The sequence below is a fragment of the Aedes albopictus genome, chromosome 1 (assembly GCF_035046485.1).
Source record: "Aedes albopictus strain Foshan chromosome 1, AalbF5, whole genome shotgun sequence".
NCBI lineage: Eukaryota > Metazoa > Arthropoda > Insecta > Diptera > Culicidae > Aedes > Aedes albopictus.
This window is the reverse complement of record NC_085136.1, coordinates 134,495,767-134,523,186: the sequence shown is the minus strand read 5'-3', so window position 1 is coordinate 134,523,186 and position 27,420 is coordinate 134,495,767. Positions and strand designations below refer to the sequence as shown.

Genomic DNA, 27,420 nt, shown 5'->3' with positions numbered 1-27,420 from the left:
ACATCGGTGACCCTTTCCTCATCGCCAGCCCCAGTCCCCGGCTGTCCTACGAAAGGAGACCAAGGACTAGGATCATGACGCGGAAAAAGTCCTCCAATGATCCTCTCCAACATCTCTGGAGATTGCTCTGTAGGAGCCATCACACCTCTCGTCTTGGCCATAACGATCCTGTAGGCGTCACCCCACGGGTTCGTATTGGCACTCTGACAGAGATCCTCAAAGCAGGCCTTTTTGCTTGCTCTTATCTCGGTCTTGAGCGCGGCTTTTGCAGCGGCGAACACCACCCGCCGTTCGTTTCGCTCTTCCTCTGATCGTGCTCGCTGCATCCGCCGCCTAGCCCGTAGGCAGGCGCGGCGCAGGTCCGCAATCGCGTCGGTCCACCAGTAAGCCGGTGGCCTCCCATTTCTAGGGTGGACTCGCCTAGGCATGGTCGCATCACACGCACGTGAGAGCACCGCTACCAGCTCGTCGCCGTCTAAACCAATTAAGTTTCGCTCACGGCGGAGCGCTTCCCTAAATACCTCTTCGTCGAAGTATGATGTCTTCCACCTACGAGGGCTTGGCCTTGGCCTAGCCGCCTCTTCTTCTATCCGCTGTCTGCTGTTGTTGTAGTCGATACTGTAGCGAACCGCCAGGTGGTCGCTGTGAGTGTAGCCATCATCTACTCTCCAGTTCGAACTACTTGTTAAGCCAGGACTACAAAAGGTCACGTCAATAATTGACTCCGCTCCGTTTCGACTATAGGTACTCTTGGTACCGACGTTAGCCAAGTCGACATCTAAGATGGCCAGTGTTTCTAGCAGGATCTGACCCCGCTGGTTCGTGAAACGGCTTCCCCATTCCACAGCCCAGGCATTATCAACATTCTATTGAGGATGATCTTTTCGAGCACCTTCTCCGCCGTGTCTATCAAGCATATTGGTTTATATGCCGACGAGTCCCCGGGTGGTTTCCCCGCCTTTGGCAATAGTACCAGGCTCTGCCTCTTCCAAGCTTCTGGGAAAACTCCTTCGTCCAGGCATTTCTGAATAGCAGACCTGGACATCTCGGGAGCTTCTGCAATAGCTACTTTTAAGGCCAGGTTCGGAACTCCGTCCGGACCTGGAGCCTTACCTACGCTAACGGACTTTGCTATCCCCGCAAGTTCCACATCGGTGACCCTTTCCTCATCGCCAGCCCCAGTCCCCGGTTGTCCTACGAAAGGAGGCCAAGGACTAGGATCATGACGCGGAAAAAGTCCTTCGATGATCCCCTTCAACATCTATAGTTCTGCTATCTGTACGACGAATGAAGTGCACCACTGTGCACATGCAGGCACAGAGATCTTAATGGCGGTCGCACATATTTGTCCCCGGTGGGAATTGCTTCCGCTTTAGATGATGATGGTCCTTGCATGATTGCTACCGCTGCTGCTGCTGCTGCTGCTGTTGCAAGACTGCACACTATGGATGTATGCGGTGAAGGAGTTTCTTGCCCCACAACAAAGGCGGAATGTCCATTATTCATCATAAAATTAATAATAACCATTGTTGATAATAATGATACTACTATTAGTCAGCATGTTCTGACGGTTCGGCTGCTCCAGAGCGAGCGGCAAAAGATCTATTCTGCTATTGTTCGTCGGTCGTCATCTCCTTCGTAGACATCTTGCAACATTTCACTAGTAGGTACCTAGGGCCTGTCCATAAACTACGTAGACTCCCAGGGGGGACGGGGGGGTCTGGCCAAAGTCTACGCTCCATACAAATTTCGAAAATTTTGTATGAACAAAAGTCTACGGAGGGGGAGGGGGGGGGGGTCTGAGATTGCCCAAAATGAGTCTACGTAGTTTATGGACAGCGCCATGAGCTCGCAAACCAAACAAGCGGCAATAATCTTACACACAACAACAACAACATCAACAATATCAGGAAAGGATGACAGATTTCTTGGGCTCCGTGTTTAAGTGTACCGGATCGCAAACGAAGCTCAACGCAGCAGCTCTTCCAATAAGATGTGGAAGAGAACAACGGACTTGACGCTCGTCTATTGACACTGCACTCCCAACCACACGCACGGTAGTTGCCAGGCCAGAGCCTATACCCATGAATGGTTTCTTTGCATGTGCCATCCTGGAAGAACGCAGTTGTGCTGTGCAGTAAGCTTGTTAACGACTACTTGCTGGCAGCTGTATCTGCTGTGTAATTATGTGCATTGCGTAAGGCAACTGCAAAGCTGATTTCAAATCTGTATTTATAATTAAGTGACGTTCTTGTCAAGCACTGCTCTAGTGCCGGTCTGTCAAGTTGATTTTGATTTTACAAATCATTTGTTGATTTCAAAGTTTGAACACAATCTCATATGCTTAGTTCGATTCTGTAAGTGATGATGGAAGCTTCTTTCTAGTGAACTTCACGGACAACCTGTGATCTTTTTCTCATGTGCTCATTCTCAGCTGCTGAAAAATTCTAAAACTATGTTCAACCTTGCAATTGACAAGGGTGGGGTCACGAGACAACACGCAAAAGCGGCTACGCTCAAAAATGTGTTCTTCCTGCACATTTTTAATAAACATCCATGCCGCACAGGGACTGTGTTGGAAACACACATTTTTTAAAATTGCTCACATGAGCATGTATTTTGCAATAATTTCGATATGGCACCCTCACTGGGTTTATAAACCACCTTCAAATACCGAAAAATATTGATATTTTGCAAAAATGTGAGCGTACGAGCAATTTTAAACACAGTCCCGGTGTTTACTAAAAATGAGAGTTTTTATTTTAGAGAGAAGACATTGCTACATGAATACTAAATGCATGATTGCTTGGTGAATTGCGGTGGCAATCATAAGTCAAAACTCGGGGATTGTCCTACTCGTAAACAAAAGTTGTCGAATAACTTGCCTGGCAGATGAATGGGAGCGTCGATTGCATTCGTAGCTGTTTATAATAACATGAGTTATTCCATTAAATTACAGTACTATTCACACTAGACCGATGCAAATTTTGAAATGTTTGCTCCCCTATGCTTAACCGATGCTAAATTGGACTCTGATTATTTTAACAAAATTTGAGCTCATTTGGATTAAATTTGACTGAGCACATGCCATTTAAAGTTTGTATGGGAATTACTATGGAAAAGTTTAACATTCATTTGCACAAGTTGAAACTTTGTTCCATGTTGATTAAAATATATACCCGATATGGAATCATAAAGATTACATTGTTATCTTTCAAATTGCCGAAGACACCTAATACGTAAAACCAACAGAAAAATTGTTATTGAATTAAATGTGATTTTAAATCTTTTGAAATGATGTTTCTCTTTACTTTATGGGAACACTGCGCGCAGAAAATTCTGCCTAGTAGGCCAGAGCAAAATTTTGCAATGCAAATGTCAAAAAAAGGAAAATGGCATAAAGCGAGAACAGCTGCTCTAACTGTTGACTGGGTAATAAATTAGGACCGAAATAACAGGCTGGGAAAAAAAAAGAGCAAACGGATTGAAGGGACACTTCCACTTCCATATCCTCTGAAACGAATACAACCACTTTAACCATCTTACTTACTGCCAACGTTTCATAACCCGGAACATTTAAATCTTTCTTTAACATATGTATGGTTGGTCATCTTGTCATGAAGTTGCCCCTCCGCCTTTTGCCAAAATTACACAAAATCCCTCCCTTGAGGCCTGTTTTGTAGACGGGCATTCAATCCATAGGACAGTTTCACAACATGATGGGCTAGCCAAAATCCTACTCTATGGGCCTATCTATTAAATACGTAGACTCTCAGGGGAAATGGGGATTTGGCCCAAAATCTACGATCAATCCAAATTTCAAATTACGAAGGAAAGGGGATGATCTGCGATGACCAAAAACGAGACTACATAGTTTATGGACAGTGTGCATGCAAATCATCAGATCATATATCCAAAAGACGGTGTTGGGGAGCAATGTTCGTCTATTTTTATGGTTACTATTGAAATATTGCCGTAAAAGTGTCATTTATACGAACAAATCTACAAAACACATTCATCATCCACTAGTTTTCCTACTGCTGCGTTTTGTTGTGTTTTCGTTCTGACACTTTGCATTGCAAGAATTTCCTTTGGCCTACTAGGCAAAATTTTGCGCGCGCAGTGTTCCCATAAAGCAAAGAAAAACATCATTTCAAAAGATTTAAAGTCACATTTTATTGAATAACATTTTTTCTGTTGGGTTTACGCGTTAGGTGTCTTCGGCAATTCGAAAAATGGAAATGTAATCTATATGAATCCACATCGTTTTCATTTTTAAGTCAACATGGAAAAAAGTTTCAACTTGTGCGAATGAAACTTTGACTTTTCCATAGTAATTCTCATACAAACTTTAAACGGCGTGTGCTCAATCAAATTTTATCCAAACGAGCTCAAATTTTGTTAGGGTAATCAGAACCCAATTTGGAATCGATTAAGCATAGGGGAGCGAAAATTTCAAAATTTGCATCGGTCTAATTCACACCTTCCAGCAATCAGTATTCCATCTGTTATAGGAAGACCAATGAGTTGCACAAACTTTTAAATATTGCAACACTGGAATAGATGTCTACTTAAATTATAGCTATTTTTTATGATTTTCGATGCTGCTGTCTTCTATTACTATCACTATCTTTCTATAATTAGTTTAGGTTTGGTTGAATTTGAGTTTAGATGTACAAAATGTTTATCGAACTTCATGTTCATGTGATGAATTTTAACAATAAATAGTTGTTGTACTTACTCCGGTTCACACTTGACGTAGTTGCCACTAGCGTCCTTCCCGCAGTGTCCGTTGATCGAACCCTTCGAGTTGAACTGCTCGTAGCAGACACGATCGGCTCCGGTACCACTGTAGCCCCAGATCCGCTCGCACTGAGCTGCCGTCGTTGGACACAGCCCATTGAAACAGTAACCTGCAAGGGGGCACAAGAAAAGCACAGGAAATGTCATGTTTGTCGTGTCATATTTTACAATCGTGCAATAACTCAAACCACTCCGCCTCACGGTCCAAGTTTTCAGCTTGTCTTGCCTCTAAACTCTTGTCGTTGTCGTCGTCGAGAGAAACACGCTGGCGCGCTGATTCTGACACCAACCGACGACGGCAGGAGACAGCCACCTCAGAACGATGTGGTCTTGGCTGGTTTTCATAGTCAACCCTCATCACTAAAGCCCCCGGTTCCCCCGCTCACTTGTGCTGTGCAAAGGAAAGGGTCACTCTTGTAAAATGTGACATCATTCCCACTTACAATGACGCGCCACCGCCACGCGGCCGTCGTCATCGTAACAGGGAGTGGTATCCCAGAAGTTCGCGCTAATATGACAAACTCCGGTGTCACCACCGTGACAACGTCTAGGACGAAGTCGTCGTGTCGTCGTCGTCGTCGACAACGACGAAGACCGTGTCACTGTGCGGTGAAGTGGACTGAAATGTGACGGTTGGGTGCTATTTTGCTTTTCAGCATCCTTGGAACTCTCTGCGGAGGGAACGGGATTGTAGAACGCGTCAATTAAACATTTCTGGTAGGGTCTACCTTGTGAAGGAAATACTGCTTTTCAAGTTATATGACAACCTCGAACATCAAGACTGTACGATATTGTAGCTGCGGGTTAATGTGCAGTTGATGGTGTAGGTTGGACCATTATGAGCACTGGCTGGTAACGATTTCGTAGCTTTAGATTTGGCATATGCACTCGCGATCGCATGCTTGAGGTTATCCCCTGGAGACATGATATTTTTTGCCTTATATCTGTACTGATTTTAGAACCTGAGGTCCAAATCATAAGTTGCAATGTTTTACAAATTACTATTCAAAATTTAAGTTTAAGATAAATGAAAGGGCTCTATCTCAAGGCGAAACTGGATGCATTTCTTCATTTTATTGCTATATGATTTTTTTTTATTATATATGGAGTACTATTTTCAAGATCGGCTTTCATACATATTTAGAGAAAGGTCCAAGATATCTCCTAAGTTTTGGTGGGATATGTTTATCAGTTTTCTAGAAACCATTTTTTCCGAAATTTCGTTGAAAAATGGTTTCTGTAAAACTTGGCCGTAATTAAATTGAAACACCACTGTAATATTGTAAAAAAAAATCAGATGAATTGTAGAAACATAAAAAAATGGCAGACCTGCCGGGAGTCCGTTGGGGGTGTCATGTCCATTCGGTAAAATCATCTAATATCTCTAATGAAATTTGTGTTCCTGGGGATTTTTATAATTTTGAAAAAATGCTTCTTGGAATTTATCAAAAAATGTTTAGAAATTTCATCAGAATTTTACTCATGTGAGTGCTAGACCTTTAACACGTTTCTGGACTGAACTTGCGAATAAAATACTGCAGTACTTTTTTAAGATGCTTTACCACAGATCAGCCAGAGAACTAATAATAAGCTCTTTGTTGAATCTCATTCGAAATGTTACTAGCAAAATTGAATTGCCAGAATTTAACTAGTAATTATTTGGCAAATTCTACAGCTCGCAGAGAAATAGAAATTCATTTCCTTTATCACCCAAATTTTAAAAATCATGGTCTCACAAATAAGGGATTCCACTTAATCCTCTAATACCCAAACCCACTTTTAGTTTAAGTCTCTCTCATAAAGACAAATCAATCAATCAATCGCTTTTAGTTTGAGCATTTTTGTAATTTTTGTTTCGTTAACCCTCTAATACATAAATGTTTGATTTCGATCTAAATATCATTTTTCGTCATCTAAAATCGAGTTAAACATGTTTTGAAAGTTGATTCTTTTTAATCGAGAATTTAGATTTTTGATTTTTCTAATTTTTATTTTTGGACATCTCTACACTTTTATATTTTTCCTGTAAGCCTATTAGGCATATCGATTATTTAAGATGAAAACATATTGAGATTTTATGGTAATTGTTAAAATATTTTTATTTTTATTTTTTTCATGGAACATTTTATTTTCCGTGTTACTATTAGGAACATAATTTTAGTGTGTATTCAACTTCTTTAAACTCTTTTACTATAATAGAATGATTCAGGAAAATTTTTAAAAACTTCAATTGATGCGATTAAATACAAAAGAAACAATGACATCTGAAAGATGACTAAAACATCCATTTTCCAGTGTTTTAAAAAAAATGGTAATACGCTTTAAAAGACACCAAAAGCCATTGTGAGATATACAGAACAGCCCTGAAAATCAGCCAAAAATATAAACGTTTTGATTGCCCAGGCAGAAAAAAAATACAAAAATGCTCAAACTATACCCCGTCTAAAGGCGTGGTTTGGTATTAGAGGGGTAAAAATCAAAATTTTAAACATTTTTGGCTGATATTTAGGACTGTTCTTTAAATCTCAAAATGATTTTTGGTTTCTTTTGGAACGTAGGTATTTACATTTTTTTTTAAATCATTGAAAAGATGATGTTTTAGTCACCTTTCAGAAGTCATTGTTTACTTTGTATTGAATCGCTACAATTAACATATTTAACCGTTATGTGTCCGACAAACTTTTTGCTTTTTTTTACACCGTGCTTTTTAAATGGGTGATGGGTACCCGGGTACCCTGTCGGCCACATAAGGGTTAAAAATTTTCTCAAATCATTCTTTTACAGTAAAATAGTTTAAGGGAGTCGAATACACTCTAAAATTATTTTCCTTTAATTTACACGGAAAATAAAATGTTGCATGAAAAAATAATAAAAACAAAAATATTTTAGCAATGATCATAAAATCTCAAAATGTTTTCGTCTAAAAAAATCCGGATCTCAAATGGGCTTCCAGAAAAAATATAAGTGTGGGGATGTTCAAAAAGAAAAATAGGGAAAATTAGAAACCGAAATTCACAAAATCGATAATTAAAAAGAATCATCTTCAAAAACATGTTTAAATCGATTTTAGATGACGGAAAATGATTTTTACTATGTAGTAGTAGTAGTTGTTTCACGGACTGACGCAGGCTTCCCAAATGCCACCGAATGTCGATGAAATGGAAGTGACTTCTATCATCCGCTCATGCCTTCGCAACTGCTCCAGATGCTGCTGTGAGTCAAAAAGTTTTCGTAGCTTTTTCAGCCGTCTGTATGCTCCAACGAAGTTGGTTCCGTTGTCACAGTAGATATGAGCGGGAACTCCTCTCTGTCCGCTGAACCGCCGGAGACTGGATAGAAACGCTTCGCTCGTCTCGTCAGATCTGTGACCAAATCTAGGTGGACCGCCTTCGTTGCCAGATAGACGTACAACTATGTATGCCTTGATAAACGGGTTACGAGTGTTCCGTATTGTGGTGCGAACGTAGATTGATCCAGCGAGATCTACTCCCACATTCTCGAATGGGTACGCCAGGTTGACCCGAATTCGTGGCAAATTCCCCCTCAACTGCTCCAGGTTCCTTGGTTACGATGTTTAAAAAAAAAGAAACACGATGTTTTAAAAAAGGAAAGACATGGACACGTTCGATACTTCCAGTGAGCCTTTCGCTCTTTGAAGGAAGCACGACAATAGACAACGGACTGGCATACAACGCTCAGTGGCACAGCCGAAAACTTTTTCTGACAGCTGCGGCGGGAATTGAACCTGCGCTTCTCAGAACGATGCGACCAAATGCTTGGTGACACTAGTCGCACGACCACGAAGCCACACGGTTCCGGCCGCCAAGAGGCCAGTATCTTTGATGTATTGTCGAAAGCAGCAAACTAGGACCAGCGTGGAGCGTCTTGACGTGTTCTCTTCTGGCGATCATATCAGTCAATCGATGCTTGTTTGTCAAACAGCAATGGGGTGCTTCTCGTCTACCGGTACCGGTAGGGTAAAATAGGGAAAATATCTTTCATTTATGCGCATGATAGTTGTTAGCTTCCAATTGCAACTAAAACTAATTCCAACGTTCCATTACAGTATCTGTTTCTGATAAATATGGACATTTGAAAACTCACTTTTCTATGATAATAGGTCAAAATGGGGCAAATTGGACAACTACTGAAGATGATTCTGGTGATAACAGATCTTGCGCTTTTTGTAATGCAAAAAATAAGAAATTCAAATCAGTAACATTAAAAATCCATTCATAATCATGTAAAATTCACAATTTCCAGCAGTTGTTGGGGCATATGGGGCAAAATAAGCATTTAAAATGATCTTTCATACATGTTTATGATTTCTATTAACCTCTAATTACATCTTCAGCTATTTTCAATGATCTACAGTCGTGTTAGTTGTTTGAAAGTACATTTTGATTCTCTTTTTGTATGAAGAAAGGGCAAAATGGGGCATAATGGACCACTTTCCGTGCCGTGCGGTGAATGAAATTAGCACCAATCGATTTCTCGTACTTTTTTACGTCAGAAATGCTCAACTTCACGTAAAGAAATCAGCGGCGTTAAAAGATCCGTTTTTTGGGTCGATTTTTCCCACTGTGCAGTCAGTGGTCGGACAGCGGCACCCCTTTGATTTACATGCGAGTCACAGTAACAGTAGCGACATCCACTAAACAGTGTAAACCGATTAAACTCATTTAACGTCACGATCGCCAAGGCAATCTTTGATTATTCATTCGCAATTTCGTGAAATATTTCAAATAATCAGATAATCATGGCTTACGCAGTTGTTTAATCTGTTTAGTGAACCCCCTAAGTGAACTTATATCCGTGATGCGTTAATTTCCATCAGTTCTCATACGCAAAATAATCCGTTCCTGAAATCATCAACATTCAGTCACAATTTCCAGAACAGATCGGAACTCCGTTTACGATTATACACCATGAATTCAGTAACAAATTTTGAAAACGATGTATAATCCATGCTACACCATTGATTATACGTCGTTTTCAAAATTTGTTACTGAATTTATGTCACGGATTCGAGAACTAAGTTCCGCAAAGTTAAATGTAACGCATGCGTAACGCCGCCGCTCAAAACATGGCGGAGAAAATATCACGTAAACGAGAACTGTGATCCTGTTTTTTATGATTCGTGTTCTTGATGATGGAAACTTGGTTCGGGAAAAGGAGATAAATGTTCACGGTTATCAGATCTAATAAGATCACAACAAGAATTTGGTTCACGGATACCGGCATTAATTTTACGATCAATTATGGGACGGATAGTCTTAACTTTTAGTGCAAGTTTGCAATTATGCAATTTAAAGAATTCAACGAGCAGCACGTAAACTATTTCTTAGAGAACACAGCGTAACAAAAATTAACTTTTTGTCTGTCTCAAGAGCAAACTTATGTGTCTCCGAAGGATTTTGGGCCGCTCAATCCGAATCCGGGCTCAGATTTGCTCTAACACGTCACAATTTTGAGCTATACCCCAATTTATAGGGCAAAATATGCGATTTTGGGCTTTTTTGACTGCAAGCCATTAAGCAAGGAAATATTTTTTTTTAACAATCAAAAGGTTAATTGGTCAATTAACATCTAAATTAACGACTTGTGCAAAATATTTCGTTTTATCAAATCGAATTTGATAGTTTTAAGCGATTTATGTTAGGTACGACATTTCCCATACAAGTCACCCTCCAAAAGTTGCATGCAAGTTTTCATACTCACATAAAATGCTTAAATCTATGAAATTTGATTAGGTAAAACGAAATATTTTGCATGAGTCGTTAATTTAGATGTTAATTGACCAATTAACCTTTTGATTGCTTAAAAAAAATATTTCCTTGCTTAATGGCTTGCAGTCAAAAAAGCCCAGAATCGCATATTTTGCCCTATAAATTGAGGTATAGCTCAAAATTGTGACGTGTTGGAGCAAATCTGAGCCCGGATTCGGATTCAGCAGTCCAAAATCCTTCAGAGACACATAAGTTTGCTCTTGAGACAAAAAAATGTTGCGCTGTGGAATTGGTGCGTGAACAAAACTCACATCTTCCCCTTCATAATGACTAAAAAAACAAACTGCAGCACTTTACGCCTGCGAAAACTTGAAACTGCGAAACGAAATTGTAGATGGTCACAATCAGCACTTACTTACCACTATAAACAGTTCAGTAGTTGATAATTTTCCATATTAAACTAGATCTCTCTATATTTCGAAGAATATAATCTCCAAATAGATTCTCACTTCACTGCACTTGCTGGTGGTTTTGTTTTTTTTTTACTTCTCATGTGGAAGCTGTGGAAGTGACAGCTACCATGAATTAAGTTCACATTTCTGGGCACACAATCACCTATTTGGGTTTCAAAGATCACAAGCTCATGATTTGTTTTCACGGCTTTGAATGCGTTACGGGCCGAAAGTAGACCGTGAACTCAGTTCCTGGATTTGGGAAAATGTTTACAAAAAGATGTTTCTACAGTTCTCGATGACGAGAACTGCGTCACGAATTTGGTCAAACAAACTGTTCTGCTATTCGTGACTTTTTGTTCGTGAAAATTGGAACAGATTTTTAAGCGTGCATACCGCTGATTTTTTTTCCTAACCCGTGTTGTTTTTCTTTAAAAAGAAGTATTTTTGGCTGACAAAAGTAAGTCACCTCTAACTTGTTTTTTTTTTTGAAGAGTGACCAGGTGGAGCTGCAGGACAGCTAATAGCAAAGCCTGGACCCTTTCCCAACTTTCCCCCTACTAGGACCAATACTCACGATGGACTAGACGATGTCGTCAACTTGAGCAAAGTGTGTAGTAATTAGCATTAGGTCGTAGTAGTTTTTAAAAATACTGTTTTTAACTTTTCCCATCGCACTAGTGTTTTGATCGAATGGAAGCTCCAAAGATGATTTGATAATTGAACAATATTTCAATAATCGAAAATCTCCGAGGTCACTGGACAACATTCAGAGAGAAAAAAGGCTGTCTATGTAAACGCCTTCAGACAGAGTACTATTCTTAAAAAATATACAAAGAGCAAAAAAAAAAAATGTGTCGTAGCTAATTTTTAAAGATTTGATATTTCTGAAAATTATTCGAAGACAGCTACCAGAGCTAGCGTTTTTAGCCGATATGGGCAACTAGTTTTTCTGACAGCTTCCCCAAACAATAATCAGATAATATCCTCGGTTATTTTATAATACATTCTGAAAATTATTTCAAGCTGATTACCAATAGTGTCAATAACCGATGTTAGTCATTGACAGCACCAGCATCATCCCCAAATAACTCTCATATTAGTATTAGATAACACTTTTTGAGCTTCCATTCGATGTTGTAAAGAAATTAGTCAAACCCTTTATGTCAAAATCTAGTCTATAATGTATCAAATTGTGTTCCTAATTTTGCTAGTCGTCTTCTGCATATCTGTGATCATCTCAGTCCAAAGTAATATTATATCCACCGTAACCCTTTACATTATCAACCGTCGTTAGTCCTAAAGAAATATGTGACTAAATTCCTGCTTTTTTTGGTCAGTGAAATAATACCGTCTAAGATATAAAAACAAAAAAGTTCAGTCAACTGATTTTTGTCAAAAATAAAAATGATAATGATTATTTGTCAACTTTTATATATTCATCCCTACAAAACCTATAAAAATAAGAAATATGTACAAATATAAGCTCCTACAATCAACAGTTTTATCTTTACCTAATCAGTCCATAATTTTCTAATTGTAATGAATCTAATCTGTAAGGCTGTAAGTCAACTTATCCTAGCGTCCCCTGCCCTGTGTACTAACGAATTCAAGTAATGAATGATGAGTGTAACGCAGAGACCTCCCCTACCCACTCTTGCGTTACATTAAATTTAACAATTATTGTTAAATTTGAGAAAATTCAAAGAATGCAAAGATTAGGTCTATGCAAGCTCAATTATAATTTGTTTTTGACTTGTGATAAATGCACAACGGATACTCCTTTGGTTCCCATTAGCACTTACGGTGATTCCTTCACTTGCGCTCATCTCGTAAACTAGATATATCTAGCTCAAAGTCCAAGCGGTGGTGAATAAACTGGCGCTAAAGTGCTAATGGGTTAAGCCCTCCCATCGCGTCAAGATCGAATATCCAGGGGGAGGGAAGTCACCTCTACCTTGTTGAATCAAAATTAAGCAGTTGATGAACATTTAGTTTATTCTGCTTGTTTCACGCATTTTATATTCCCCATTTTCCCCACTACATTGTATCAACGTAGTCGCTTCAAACACAGCGTTGGCACGGACACCCATTGTTGGCTTGTTTTTCACATCGACTCCTATGCAGTATGGCTGCAGTCGTCCTGGAAACCAGAACTTGTGCGCGAATTGATGCTCCTTCAACTCTTCCCATCTACAAGGAACGCGACGCTCGCTTGGTTTGTTGGCATTCTATTTTACCAACAGTGCTCAGTACTGGAAAATAATGTATTCGTGGAAAGCAGTCGTCGTCACAGCATACCTCTGTAATTGCCGTTACTACGCTTTTGGAGTGAACCACACAACATCCTGTGATGCTTCACTATTGCGATAGACGGAGAAAATGTATAGCGAGTCATATAAATAAGTCGTATATAAGTCATGGGATGGGCTCTCAACGATGAACTTTTTCTTCTAAGCTCATAAAGTTCAAATGAATATGATGAGTTGCAGTTTGTTAGATAGGTAAAGTGAGGTAAAGTAATAACTCTTTAATTTTATCATAAGGAAGGTACAAAAACAAAATCTTTTAGGAATGATAATATCACACAATATTGACAAAAAGATGCCAGAAATCCTGTGTAAGTGGTTGATAGGGTGGTCACAATTAAGTTTTATAATATAAGGCAGATATCATGCTTGGGGGGACGGGTTCCATTCCTGGTCGTTCCAGGAGCTTTACGTAAAGAGTGTTTACGTACCTGCCACAGGACATGCACATGCAAAATGGTCATCAGCAGAGCAAGTATAACACTGTGGAAATGCTTATAATACTGCTGAGAAGCAGGCTTTGTCCCAGTGGGGACGTTCTCTCTCTCTCTCTTCTTGGCGTAACGTCCTCATTGGGACAAAGCCTGCTTCTCAGCTTAGTGTTCTATGAGCACTTCCACAGTTATTAACTGAGAGCTTCCTCTGCCAATGACCATTTTGCATGTGTATATCGTGTGGCAGGCACGAAGATACTCTATGCCCAAGGAAGTCAAGGAAATTTCCTTTACCAAAAGATCCTGGACCGACCGGGAATCGAACCCGTCACCCTCAGCATGGTCATGCTGAATACCCGTGCGTTTACCGCCTCGGCTATATGGGCCCTCACGGCTATATGGGCCCTGGGGACGTTATGCCAAGAATAAGAAGAAGAAGAATGATAATGTAAGGCAATGTACTAGTTTACCGTATAATCAAAAATCCGCGCTTAAAGAAGCATCTACAAGTTAAGGCTGCTGTAGCGCAAGAAGGCAAGGATTGAAATGATATGCAGAGATTTTGCACAGAGATCAATGGCGTATGTCACAGGACTGGGACGGAGCTTTCCCTGTTATATGAATCGAAACAGAGTAAAACATGTTCAAATCCATTATCGGACCAACCAATTCGCATTTGGAATACAGAACTTGGATGTTTTCATACTGTGTCACGCTCATTTCAATCTCAGATGTTCTCATTGAAACTGATCCCCGATTAGAAACAACAAAGTGACAAACACACACGCACACACTCCCGTCACATGTACTCACCGGTAGTTAACCCGGACGTGTTCATCCCGCACGGGTTCCCGTTCTTCTTATGTACATCGGGCGGACACTGTCCGGTTTCCCCGTTGCAGTACTCCGGCAGGTCGCACTCGTTGTGCGCATCCCGGCAGATCACGCCCGGAGGCTTTAGAATACATTTATCACAGCATGGTCCAGTGGCGCACTGGGACTCCTTTTTCAGCTTGCAGGTGATGCCATCGCAGCACGGATCCGTCTTGTCGCAGTCGAGCGCGTTGCCGCAGTCGCACTCCTCGTCCTCCTCGACGACACCGTTGCCGCAGTTTTTCCGGAACACGACCTGGAGAAAGAAATGGATGAAATTTTGTTATTTTTTTAGACGATGGCTGATTCGTTTCAGAGGCAGCACCGACCGACACCGATACAATCACTCGCTTCATTACTCATTTAGAGAATTGTGCTGAATTCTTCATTAGGACGGATGATCCGAGTTGACAGGAGTTGCAAAACCGGACTGCTGCCATTAGTTGTACGAACAAGACAAAACAGTTGCCTCTCTCCGTTTGCTCGGAATAGGGGACACAATGGCTGCTGCAGTTCGAGTGAGCCACTCAGTTTATCCAACTACGTTGGATGGGAACAAAAAGGATATAAATTTTAAATTAGGGACAAGACTAATTAAATAATGAAAAACGAATCGAACGGTTCAATCTGCAATCGAGCTCGAAAAGTGAATGAAAAGGGTTGAAAAAAAAAATACACAAATTGGGTTCAATTGGTATGCCGTTACCGTTAATTTAATTGCTTAGGGTAGTTTGTGCATTTTTATATGCTAGAAAGAGCACGGTTGGTTCATTGATCTGAGGCTCGGTGGAGTATTTTTCGTCGTTATTAAAGTAAATGCAAATAACTTGCACAAAGTTACCAAGCCGTGTGGTCAATTATGAATTCCAATAAACTCAATGTAAAGAGGTACAGATGGAAAAAATATGAAAAATAAAAAAAAAATCCACACCTCAGGATAGATTTGAACTTGCGACTCTTGAACGCTAGAGCCATATTTTACCAACTAAGCTACCGATTCGATAAATGATACTGCATCTTAGATGTTACAAGAGTATTCCAATCCCATCAATCATGTTTCAGTACAAGTTTCAGCATTTTCGGCGATTCTACTGATTGTCTTGTCCGACTTCAACACAACATAAAGACAATACAAGGTAAAGGTCAAATTATCAGTTTGTTCCCATCCTGCAAACATCCCCCAAAAAAAACTCACCTCATTTGGTTTATTGAATAGGCAGAGGCCGTTCCCGTGCCGCAGCGCGACGGTGTAATCGATTTCGCTACATTCGGAGAATTTGTACGGTTGAACGTTCTCCAGACCGACGATCGTCTGGGACATTATGCACCCGTGCCAGTCCCGGCAAGAGCACCCGTCACCTGTGTGGGGGAGGTAGAAGAAGAAAAAAACCGAGCGATAAAATTAAATGGATAAATGTATGGATAGAACATTCGGTAGGTGAAAAAAAGTGATTGAAAAATCGACGATAATAAGAGTTGATGGTCACACCACACTGACCGTGGTAAATTTCATCGGAGTTTTCAGGTGTGTTTTACCGGATGGAGAGATAGTACCGCACCGACAACGGTGCTAGTTGTGGGCGAACGAAAATAAATGGGTAACAATTTCCATTTCAATATCCTACGGAATTTTATAGTTTCAATGTGAATTGATGTTATGGTTGTAGATCCGTTGGTGCTTGAGTGAAATAAAATAATTCTGTCAACTGAAACAAACATTTCAGGTGAGCTTAAGAATTATAGGGTATTGAAAGATACTATTAGGGTTCGTTCAAACAAGCTAACGCTAAGGGAGGAGGGAAGAGGATCTATTGTCAGGGGGTCTAAAATTGTCAGTTTTAGTGAATGAAAGCCTTCGTAACGGAAAAATCATTTCTCTTTGAAACTGGTTACTTTCCACAGATAATATCAAACTCCATTATTAATGAGCCGTAATTAAAATAAGTACGACGAAGGAGTTTAACAGTTACGAAGGACTTGGATATTCTGGCCGCCATTTTTGGACTCCTGACATCATTTAGGTATCAAATATACCCATATTTCATGATTCTAGAGCCCATACTCCCATTAATCAACCGCCATCTTGAATTTTGAGACGCCATCTTTGATATTGTGGTTGCCTTTTTTAGACTCCGGACATTTTCCCCATATCAAATATGTATACCTATATTGCATGGTTTTAGGGCCTAGAACTCCATTCAACAGACACTATCTTGAATTTGTAGCCGCCATCTTGGATTTTGGACCACCATTATGAATATTTTCGTCGTCATTTTTGGACTCCAGAATCCCCTTCATACCAAATATATCCATATTGCATTGTTTTAGAGCCTGAAACACAATTAAACATCCACCATATTGAAGTCTGAGCTGCCATCTTTGATTTTAGACCATCTTCGTGGATATTCTGGTCACCATTTTTGGACTCCGGACATCTTTCCCATTCCAAACAGGCATGGAATCCTCCTCAGAGCAAAACAAGAGAACAAAAAATCTGCTCCGCGCTCCCGCATTCAAAGCTAGAGCGTTTTCTCTCGTGTTGTTTCACCTTCCTGCTTGTAGCTTGTGACTCCGGAAAACGTGCGAATTGATCGCACAAAAAAGTGCGTTTCCTCAAAATTGAGGCACTTTGTGTACGCCGGGAGTAAACATGACTATGTTTGTGATAACAAATCATTTAGGTATTAACAATTTCACAAGTATTTATGTGTGCAATTATGGCATACCACCCAATCGGCGAGCTCATACTGTGAACAACGTCATAGAAATTGCCCACCAACTTACCGGGTTCCTCAAAAATGAGGCACAAAAAAGTTACACTTTGTGTTGATTCTAGTCAGTTAGCGCTCAGTGAACCGTATAGTACATTTTTTTCATTATCGTCGCAACGCCTTTACCGTCATGACTAATGTTGCATACTACCGTCACAAACTACATTCATGCTGGGCAGCATTCATTAATTACGTAACGCCAAAATCGATATTTTTCGACCCCCCCTCCCCCCACCGTAACGCTTTTTTGTATGTAAACCCGAAAATTTTTGTATGGACTGTAACGCTCGGTCATACTCCCCCCCTCCCCCTATAGCGTTACGTAATTTGTGGATGGCGCCCTGCCGTCGATGCATCAATGTCGTCTACCATGAATGTAGCATTTGGCACCATGATTGTAACACAAATCAAGATGATGGGAGTACGAAATGACAGTTTTGAAATGTAGAGTTGGAGTTCCAGGGGGCTGTCCATAAACCACGTGGTCATGAGGGGGGGGGGGGGGGGTTTCGGCCAATGACCATTTTGTATGGACAAATAAAAATTTTTGTATGGACTAATGACCACGCGAGGGGGGGGGGGTTGAAAAGTCCCAAAAAAATGACCACGTGGTTTATGGACAGCCCCCAGTGGTTCCGAAAACTGCGAAAGAAAAATGCGGATAACTCGTGCTAGAGGGTGTCAAGGGCGTTACTTGGGGTCTGAGGGGGTTTAAGGGGGATTTCAGAGGCATTCCAAGAAGCTTCAGAGCATTCTCAGCGGATTTCAGAAACGTTACAGAGGCGTTACATGGCGTTTTCTGGGGTTTCGGAGGGTCTGAGATGCGTTACATGAGGTTTCTGGGGGTTTTAGGGGGATTTTGGAGGCATTCCAAAGAGCTTCAGAGCACTTTCGGCGGATTTCAGAAACGTTACGGAGGCGTTACATGGCGTTTTCTGGGGTTTCGGAGGGTCTGAGGTGCGTTACATGGGGTTTCTGGGGATTTTAGGGGGATTTTGGAGGCATTCCAAAGAGCTTCAGAGCACTTTCGGCGGATTTCAGAAACGTTACGGAGGCGTTACATGGCGTTTTCTGGGGTTTCGGAGGGTCTGAGGTGCGTTACATGGGGTTTCTGTGAGTCTTAGGGGGATTTTGGAGGCATTCCAAGAAGCTTCAGAGCATTTTCAGCGGGTTTCAGTAACGTTACGGAGGCGTTACATGGCGTTTTCTGGGGTTTCGGAGGGTCTGAGATGCGTTACATGGGGTTTCTGGGGGTTTTAGGGGGATTTTGAAGGCATTCCAAAGAGCTTCAGACCACTTTCGGCGGATTTCAGAAACGTTACGGAGGCGTTACATGGCGTTTTCTGGGGTTTCGGAGGGTCTGAGGTGCGTTACATGGGGTTTCTGGGGGTTTTAGGGGGATTTTGGAGGCATTCCAAAAAGCTTCAGAGCATTTTCGGCGGATTTCAGAAACGTTACGGAGGCGTTACATAGCGTTTTCTGGGGTTTCGGAGGGTCTGAGATGCGTTACATGGGGTTTCTGGGAGTTTTAGGGGGATTTTGGAGGCATTCCAAAGAGCTTTAGAGCATTTTCAGCAGATTTCAGGCGTTACATGGCGTTTTCTGGGGTTTCGGAGGGTCTGAGGTGCGTTACATGGGGTTTCTGTGAGTCTTAGGGGGATTTTGGAGGCATTCCAAGAAGCTTCAGAGCATTTTCAGCGGGTTTCAGTAACGTTACGGAGGCGTTACATGGCGTTTTCTGGGGTTTCGGAGGGTCTGAGATGCGTTACATGGGGTTTCTGGGGGTTTTAGGGGGATTTTGGAGGCATTCCAAAGAGCTTCAGACCACTTTCGGCGGATTTCAGAAACGTTACGGAGGCGTTACATGGCGTTTTCTGGGGTTTCGGAGGGTCTGAGGTGCGTTACATGGGGTTTCTGGGGGTTTTAGGGGGATTTTGGAGGCATTCCAAAAAGCTTCAGAGCATTTTCGGCGGATTTCAGAAACGTTACGGAGGCGTTACATAGCGTTTTCTGGGGTTTCGGAGGGTCTGAGATGCGTTACATGGGGTTTCTGGGAGTTTTAGGGGGATTTTGGAGGCATTCCAAAGAGCTTTAGAGCATTTTCAGCAGATTTCAGAAACGTTACGGAGGCGTTACATGGCGTTTTCTGGGGTTTCGGAGGGTCTGAGGTGCGTTACATGGGGTTTCTGGGGGTTTTAGGGGGATTTTGGAGGCATTCCAAAGAGCTTCAGAGCATTTTCGGTGGATTTCAGAAACGTTACGGAGGCGTTACATGGCGGTTTCTGGGGTTTCGGAGGGTCTGAGGTGCGTTACATGGGGTTTCTGGGGGTTTAAGGGGGATTTTGGAGGCATTCCAAAGAGCTTCAGAGCATTTTCAGCAGATTTCAGAAACGTTACGGAGGCGTTACATGGCGTTTTCTGGGGTTTCGGAGGGTCTGAGGTGCGTTACATGGGGTTTCTGGGGATTTTAGGGGGATTTTGAAGGCATTCCAAAGAGCTTCAGAGCATTTTCGGCGGATTTCAGAAACGTTACGGAGGCGTTACATAGCGTTTTCTGGGGTTTCGGAGGGTCTGAGATGCGTTACATGGGGTTTCTGGGGGTTTTAGGGGGATTTTGGAGGCATTCCAAAGAGCTTCAGAGCATTTTCGGCAGATTTCAGAAACGTTACGGAGGCGTTACATGGCGTTTTCTGGGGTTTCGGAGGGTCTGAGGTGCGTTACATGGGGTTTCTTGGGGGTTTTAGGGGGATTTTGGAGGCATTCCAAAAAGCTTCAGAGCATTTTCGGCGGATTTCAGAAACGTTACGGAGGCGTTACATGGCGGTTTCTGGGGTTTCGGAGGGTCTGAGGTGCGTTACATGGGGTTTCTGGGGGTTTTAGGGGGATTTTGAAGGCATGCCAAAGAGCTTCAGAGCATTTTCGGCAGATTTCAGAAACGTTACGGAGGCGTTACATAGCGTTTTCTGGGGTTTCGGAGGGTCTGAGATGCGTTACATGGGGTTTCTGGGGGTTTTAGGGGGATTTTGGAGGCATTCCAAAGAGCTTCAGAGCATTTTCGGCAGATTTCAGAAACGTTACGGAGGCGTTACATGGCGTTTTCTGGGGTTTCGGAGGGTCTGAGGTGCGTTACATGGGGTTTCTGGGGATTTTAGGGGGATTTTGGAGACATTCCAAGAAGCTTCAGAGCATTTTCAGCGGATTTGATTTCAAAGTCGTTACAAAGGCGTTTTTGACGATGGTGGAAACCCTCAGTAGTGTCCCTGTATTGTCCCAGAAACCCCAAGCGCCATATTTAATTCCAAAATGGCCTAGGATATCGGGTATCAACATCAGCTCAATTAGCCAGGTCTGAAAATATCCGTATGGCATGAGACATTTTGATTTGTTAGACGTGGGCCGTAACTATTCAGTTGGGAGCCACTGACTTTTGTTCCCCTGCTCCATTGGTGGTTATGACCCTCGGAACGCACAATCCGAAAATCTTTGTCTCCGCTTCTTCACACTTCCGGTTCCTAAATTATACGCATGTCCCGTTCGCAGTTTTCGGAACCACTGGTATTTCATTAGTTCACTCAATTTGAAAATCCACTACATTTTTTGCCGTGATTAAAAAAATGTCACAGTCACCCATGAATATTTCATCTGGTCATACGTGAATGTTTTTGTTGCATGATAGTCAAGACCATACATCCACGATTATCATGCAAACTACAGTTTTTGATAGTACATTTTGGATCACTGTAGCGCTCAACTTCCGAGCCGATCAGTCGATGTTTTCGAAGGAGCGAATTTCGGAAGTCGTCCACGGACTATTTCGTACGTTTATTTGCAAGTTTAATACACCGTCGCTGCAAGTTTTGCATCTGCAACCGTCGCGTCGTCGTGCTTCGCGATGCCGCGCCGCGAAAATACGTTTCGCGTCGACTATTCGCAGTTTCCAAAGCAACTTTCCCATGAAGAAATTCTGAAATTCATCGGGAAAGAACTCGGTCTAACGCGAGAAAACGTTCTCCTTCTCCAACCGAGCCGGCGCTTGGGATGCACCTTCGTGGAGGTCAGCAACATCGAGCTCGCCGAGACAATCGTCCAGCGACACGACAACAAACACGAATTCGTGTTCGACAAAAAAGCCTACAAGCTCCGCATCATGATGGAAGACGGTGCGGTAGAAGTGAGTTTGTTCGACCTCTCAAACGACGTCACCAACGAGCACATTGCCGACTTCCTGTCGGAGTATGGCGACGTTCTCCACATTCGCGACCTCCTATGGGATGAACGATCTATCTTCGCAGGAGTAAAGACCGGTGTTCGCATCGCCCGAATGGTGGTGAAAAAAAACATCCCATCCCTCGTTACTATTCGCGGAGAGGTCACGGCAATCGGCTACAAGGGGCAGAAGCAAACTTGCTTGCACTGCCGAGAATTTGTACATGTCGGTATTCCGTGTGTGCAAAATAAAAAACTGCTCGTGCAGAAGCTCGTAGCAGATCAGTCGTGTGCCAACGTGACCAAGCAACCGCCAAAGCAGAACATTTCTCCGCGAATGAGAGCGGAGACTAGCACACCGAGCCAAACCGACAAGACACCGAACGACACGCAAGCTGTGGTGACAACGAAGAAGCACACGATGGCTCCTCCGGCGGCTACGGTAGTTAATAAACCGAAACCTCCCACAGGGGAACTCATCGTTCAGCTGACACCACTTTCGACTCCGACCACGATTATCTCCCATCGTAAAAATGATGGCGATGAAACGGACAGCTCACACACATCCCAAGCATCGTACAGCAGCCGCCGGACTCGTAGCCGACGTTCTCCGCCGGGTAAGAAAATGCGACCGAACGAAAAAGCCAGCTCCAGCGCTGAACCAACACACGAAGCACAATCAAACGATGTTCAACAATAATGGAGCACACTAGCGTGAACGTCGGAACAATCAACATCAACACGATAACCAACACGACAAAACTCGCTGCTCTTCGAACGTTCATACGGTCAACCGATCTGGATATCATATTCCTACAGGAGGTCGAAAACGAGCAGATCTCATTGCCCGGCTTCAACGTTATTTGCAACGTTGATCATATGAGGAGAGGGACAGCTATTGCTCTAAAAGAGCATATTCGTTACTCTCATGTAGAGAAAAGCCTGGATGGAAGATTACTGGCTCTGCGTGTACACAACACAACACTTTGTAATGTGTATGCCCCGTCAGGCTCTGTCCACCGTGCTGAACGAGAACGCTTTTTCAACCACACAATTGCGTACTACCTGCGGCACCGCACCGATCACATCGTCCTCGGCGGCGACTTTAACTGTGTGCTGCGGCCGTGCGACGCTACTGGAAACAACCCCAGCCCCGCTCTCCGAAATACAGTCCAGCAGCTTCAACTACACGATGTGTGGCAACAACTACATCCACGCGAAACTGGGTATACCTACATTACCCACAATTCTTCATCCCGGCTTGATCGTTTCTACGTGAGCAACGGGCTTCGTGAACAGCTGAGAACAGCACATGTCCATGTGTGCTGTTTCTCGGATCACAAAGCGCTTACCACAAGAATGTGTCTCCCCCTCCCCGACCGAGCCCGAGGTAACGGTTACTGGTCCCTTCGCCCTCATCTCCTAACTGATGAAAACATCGAAGAGTTTCAAATACGGTGGCAGTATTAGACCCGTCAGCGCCGCAATTTCCGCTCATGGATGGAATGGTGGCTGGCTGTAGCAAAACCAAAAGCAAAATCCTTTTTTCGATGGAAATCGAAAATAGCTTTCGACGATTTTAATCGGGAGCAGCAACGACTGTACGAGATGCTACAACGAGCATACGACGGGTACCAAAACAACCGCGATATGATCACCACCATCAATCGTATAAAAGCCCAGATGCTACAACACCAACGAAGGTTTTCCGAAATGTTTATGAGGATAAACGAAACCTTCGTCGCCGGCGAACCGCTCTCCACGTTCCAGCTCGGAGAGCGCACAAGAAGGAGAACAACCATCGAGCAGCTGCGAAATGAGCGGGATGAAGTAATCAACGATGACGATGCGGTTCGAGATCATATGGTGCAATATTTCACCAACCTTTACGCTCGAGAAGATGTGGAAGAAGAAGCCGATCCGTTTCGCTGCGAGAGGATCATCCCCGAGGAAGATGCCGTGAACGAAACATGTATGGACGACATCACAACAGCAGAAATACTCTTTGCCATCCGCACTAGTGCGTCAAAAAAATCTCCGGGTCCCGACGGTCTGCCGAAGGAATTCTACCTTCTGACATTCGACGTGATTCACCGTGAGCTCAATCTTCTCATGAATGAAGCAATCCGTTCGAACATTCCATCTGAATACGTCCATGGCGTTGTTGTGCTTGTTAAAAAACGCGGAGCAGGAGACAGCGCACGCTCGTACAGACCCATCAGCCTAATAAATTACGACTACAAAATCCTTTCTCGTATACTGAAACTACGATTGGACAACGTAATGCGCGCCCACTCCGTGCTGACACGATCACAAAAGTGCTCAAACACCGGGCGCAATATTTTTCAAGCCACTTTGGCCGTGAAAGATAGGGTAGCGCAGCTGAAGGCATTGGCGTAGCTAGGGGGGGTTCCAGGGGTGCCTGGCACCCCCTAGAATAAATTTGGCACCCCCTAGAATTTTTCCTTGACAGTCACCTGAAATTTAAAACTTCTCACAATAATTCCAACATTTATTAATGGCACATTTGAACAAAACTTAAGCACATCTGGAATTACTTATATAACTGTTGTACGTTTTGCCGTTTTGAATATTGGTAAGTACAATCAACAGACTTCTCCATAGATTCCTCCAGAAATACCTCTATCTATTCGTACAGTGATTTCTCTAGGCTTCCTCACGATATTTCTTCAATAAACTTCCCTTAGGATACTCCAGGCAGTCATGATGGGGTTGTACATACTAGAAATTTCTGCGGAGATTAATCCAGCAAATTCTGCTAGGATTTCTTCGAAAAAATTCTTACTATGCTTCTTCTCAGAATTTTCCTAAGGACTCCTCAAAAAAAAAATCTATTACGGTTTCTTCAGGAATTTCTAGTGGAATTATTCAAGCAACCCCCTGGGATCCTTTCAGATGTTCCTCCGGTGATTCTTCCAGGAATTCCTTCAGAGATTTCATTCAGAGATTCTTCCAGAAATTTGTCTTGGAATTCCTCCAGGCGCTTATATTGGCCTTCATCCGGGAGTTGTAGCTAGGATTTCTCAAGCATCTCCTGCTGCGATTCTTCCAGCAATTTCTCTTCTCCTCTAAAAATTCTCACTGTGGTACCTTCTGGAATTCTACTACGTTCTTCCGGAAGATCTCCCTGATTTTTTTCTATAAAATCCCTTAATTGATTCTTCCATACATTTCTTCAAGGGTATATCCAGGACTACAGAGGCTCTTCCAGAAATTCCACAGGGAATCCCCTGTGAACTACTATTGATCTTCTTCCATGAGTTCTGGAATTCTTCAAGCAATTCCCATTATGACTCCTTCAGAAATACTTCTAGGGATTTCTCCTGGCATACTTCCTTGCTGCAATACTTTTGGGAAATCTTCCTAAGATTCCTCCAGAAATTCCTACTACGATTCCATCAGGGATTCCTCCAGTATACTTCTGCCGATTCTTTCAAGGTGAACTGTAGGAATTTGTAAGAGGAACTTCTATCAAGACACCCCTGGCATTGCTGATTCTAGGGTTTCTCTAGCTATGATAGCTTCCGGAGTTCTAGGAATTCCTCCAAATATTCCAGCTGTGACTGCTCAAGCAATTCATGCGGTTCTTCCAGCTATTCTTCCTCCAGAAATTCTGATCTGTGGTAGTTCAGAAATTATGCTACGCATTCTTCTAGAGCTTTCTCCTGCCTTTTTTGCTGAGACCTTTCCAGGCAATATTCCTGGAATTTTTGCAGAAATTCCTTTGGTTGTTCCACCAGGGATATCTCCAAGGACTCATCCAGGAATTCCTCCAGGAATAATTAAAGAATTAAATGCTATACGAATTAATCCTAGCTTTAGGGCTGGAATTCTTATTGAGATTCCTTCAGAAAATCCTCCTGCGATTCCTTCAGGGCCTTCTCTATAGATTCTTCCAGAATACCTCCACCGGTTCTTGCAAGAACTTCTCTAGGTATTCCAAGGATTTTGTCTTTGGATTCCCCCCGGCATTCCTGATGGGGTTTCTCTAGAAATTCCTGTACAGTTTTCTCCAGCAATTTCTTCTAGGATCTCAGCTGAGGTTTCTACAGTAATACATCCCTGAATCCTTCTAAGAATACCTTCTGAGATTTTTGCTGTGATTTCTTTAGAAACTCTCCGGTGATTCTTCTAGGAATTTTTATCCAAGATATTTTGTCCACGTATTCTCTCATAAATTTCCCATGGGATTCCCAGAAATTTCAGCTGGATTTTTCAAGCTATTCCTTCTGTGATTCTTCCAGCAATTCCTCCTAGGACTCCTCCTGTCATTCTTACTGTAATACCTCCCAGAATTCTTCTAGGGATTCTTCTAAGAATTTCTCCAGAGATTCCTTCAAAAATTTGCTGGGATCGGTCTCCTAGGAGTCTAGCAGAAGTACCTTCGGAGTGCCCTCCCAGAAATCATGAAAAAAATCTGGGATTTCTCCAAATATTTCTTGTTGGACTTCTCCAGGAACTCCTCATGACTTTAATCCAGGAACTCTTCTTAGGATTCCATAAGCGGTTCCTGCTGCATCTAATGTTTCAGGAATGCCTCCTAGGTCTCCTCCAGAAAATTTTACTGTGATACCTACAGGAATTCCTCTAAAGATATCTCCTGGAATTCTTGTCGGGATTCTTCTAGGCAGTTTTCCTAGGATACTTCCATAAACGCATTTGATTCTTCCAGAGATGTTTTTCTAAAGACTCATCCAGGAATTCATGGATTACTCTAGAAATTAATCATGGTATTACACCTGGAACTCCCTTTGGCCTTCTTCAAGGAATTCTAGCTGAAGGAATCCCAATAGAAATCTCTAGAGGAATCCCTAAACGATTTTCGGGAATAGTTGGAATGTCCAGAGAAATCCTAGGAGGTATTACTAGCGAAATCTCTAGTGAAGTCCTATGGGAATGTACGGGAAAAACTTGTAATCAATTAGAATGCCCAGAATGTTGCTAATTGACAAAATTAGAGATGAATTTGTGGAAAAAAAAATCGCGTTCTGTTGGGATTCGAGCACACGGCTCGGAATTTGCTAAACCGCAGTATGGCCATTTCTTTGAGGGTTCCTTAGGCATAGTTGTTTTTTTTTTTGAAAATTTCTACGGTAGTTTCATTGGAACCCAACAAACATTTTAGCTTTATAGGAGAGAAACAAACCACTCTTAAGCAAACTTTCGTTTAAGAAACTGATATTCAGCTAGTTACGTTTCTTGGGAATGCAATCAATAATTTCTTTGATTTTTTACATATTTCAATGGCTATTCGTAATTATTTTAGTAATTTCTTTTTTGATTATTTTGCAAATTTCTCAGCTAATTTTATTGTGAATACTTTTGTAATTTTTTATGATTTAATTGTATTTAAATTTATTGCTTCCGAAAATTGCTGAACTGGAAATTTAGAAATTTTCAAATGGACTTGCTTAAAGAAAATCCTATGAAATTTACGAAAAATTTCCTGACAAATTCCCAGAGAAATTGCCGGAAAAAATCCATCAAAATTACCTTAGAGCTTTCAAAGTAGTTACCAAAAGAATTCATATAAGAACTACCAGAGGAATTCCTGAAGGAAATAGTAAGGCTTTTTAAAGAAATTGGCCGAATCCAATCTCACAATAAATTGCCAATATATATTCTATGAAAAAATTCCACAAAAAAATTTCGAAGGATTTTCTGAAATCAACAAAGGAATTCCTGAAGAGATTTTAGAAAGAATTCCAAAAGTAATTGCAGTAACAGAATTTTTAAAGAACCACCATAGATTTTTGTAAAGAAATTCCCGTAGGGAATCTCTAAGAAAATTGCCGAATGAATTTCCAAAGGAGTTACCGAAG

At 42.0% G+C, this 27,420-nt stretch overlaps 1 protein-coding gene across 22 annotated transcripts in view; it reads right to left on the bottom strand.

The window, feature by feature from the left end:
* The window catches only part of LOC109422898 (disintegrin and metalloproteinase domain-containing protein unc-71), a 1,549,374-nt gene that overhangs the window by 179,127 nt on the left and 1,342,827 nt on the right, over positions 1-27,420 (bottom strand). For all 22 annotated transcript variants that reach the window (XM_062845411.1, XM_062845413.1, XM_062845424.1 and 19 more), the window contains 3 exons: positions 15,796-15,959; positions 14,541-14,856; positions 4,742-4,913 (listed from right to left, as the gene is read on the bottom strand). In XM_062845411.1, the coding sequence (XP_062701395.1) occupies positions 4,742-4,913; positions 14,541-14,856; positions 15,796-15,959 (652 nt within the window). The remainder of the gene's footprint in view (positions 1-4,741; positions 4,914-14,540; positions 14,857-15,795; positions 15,960-27,420) is intronic.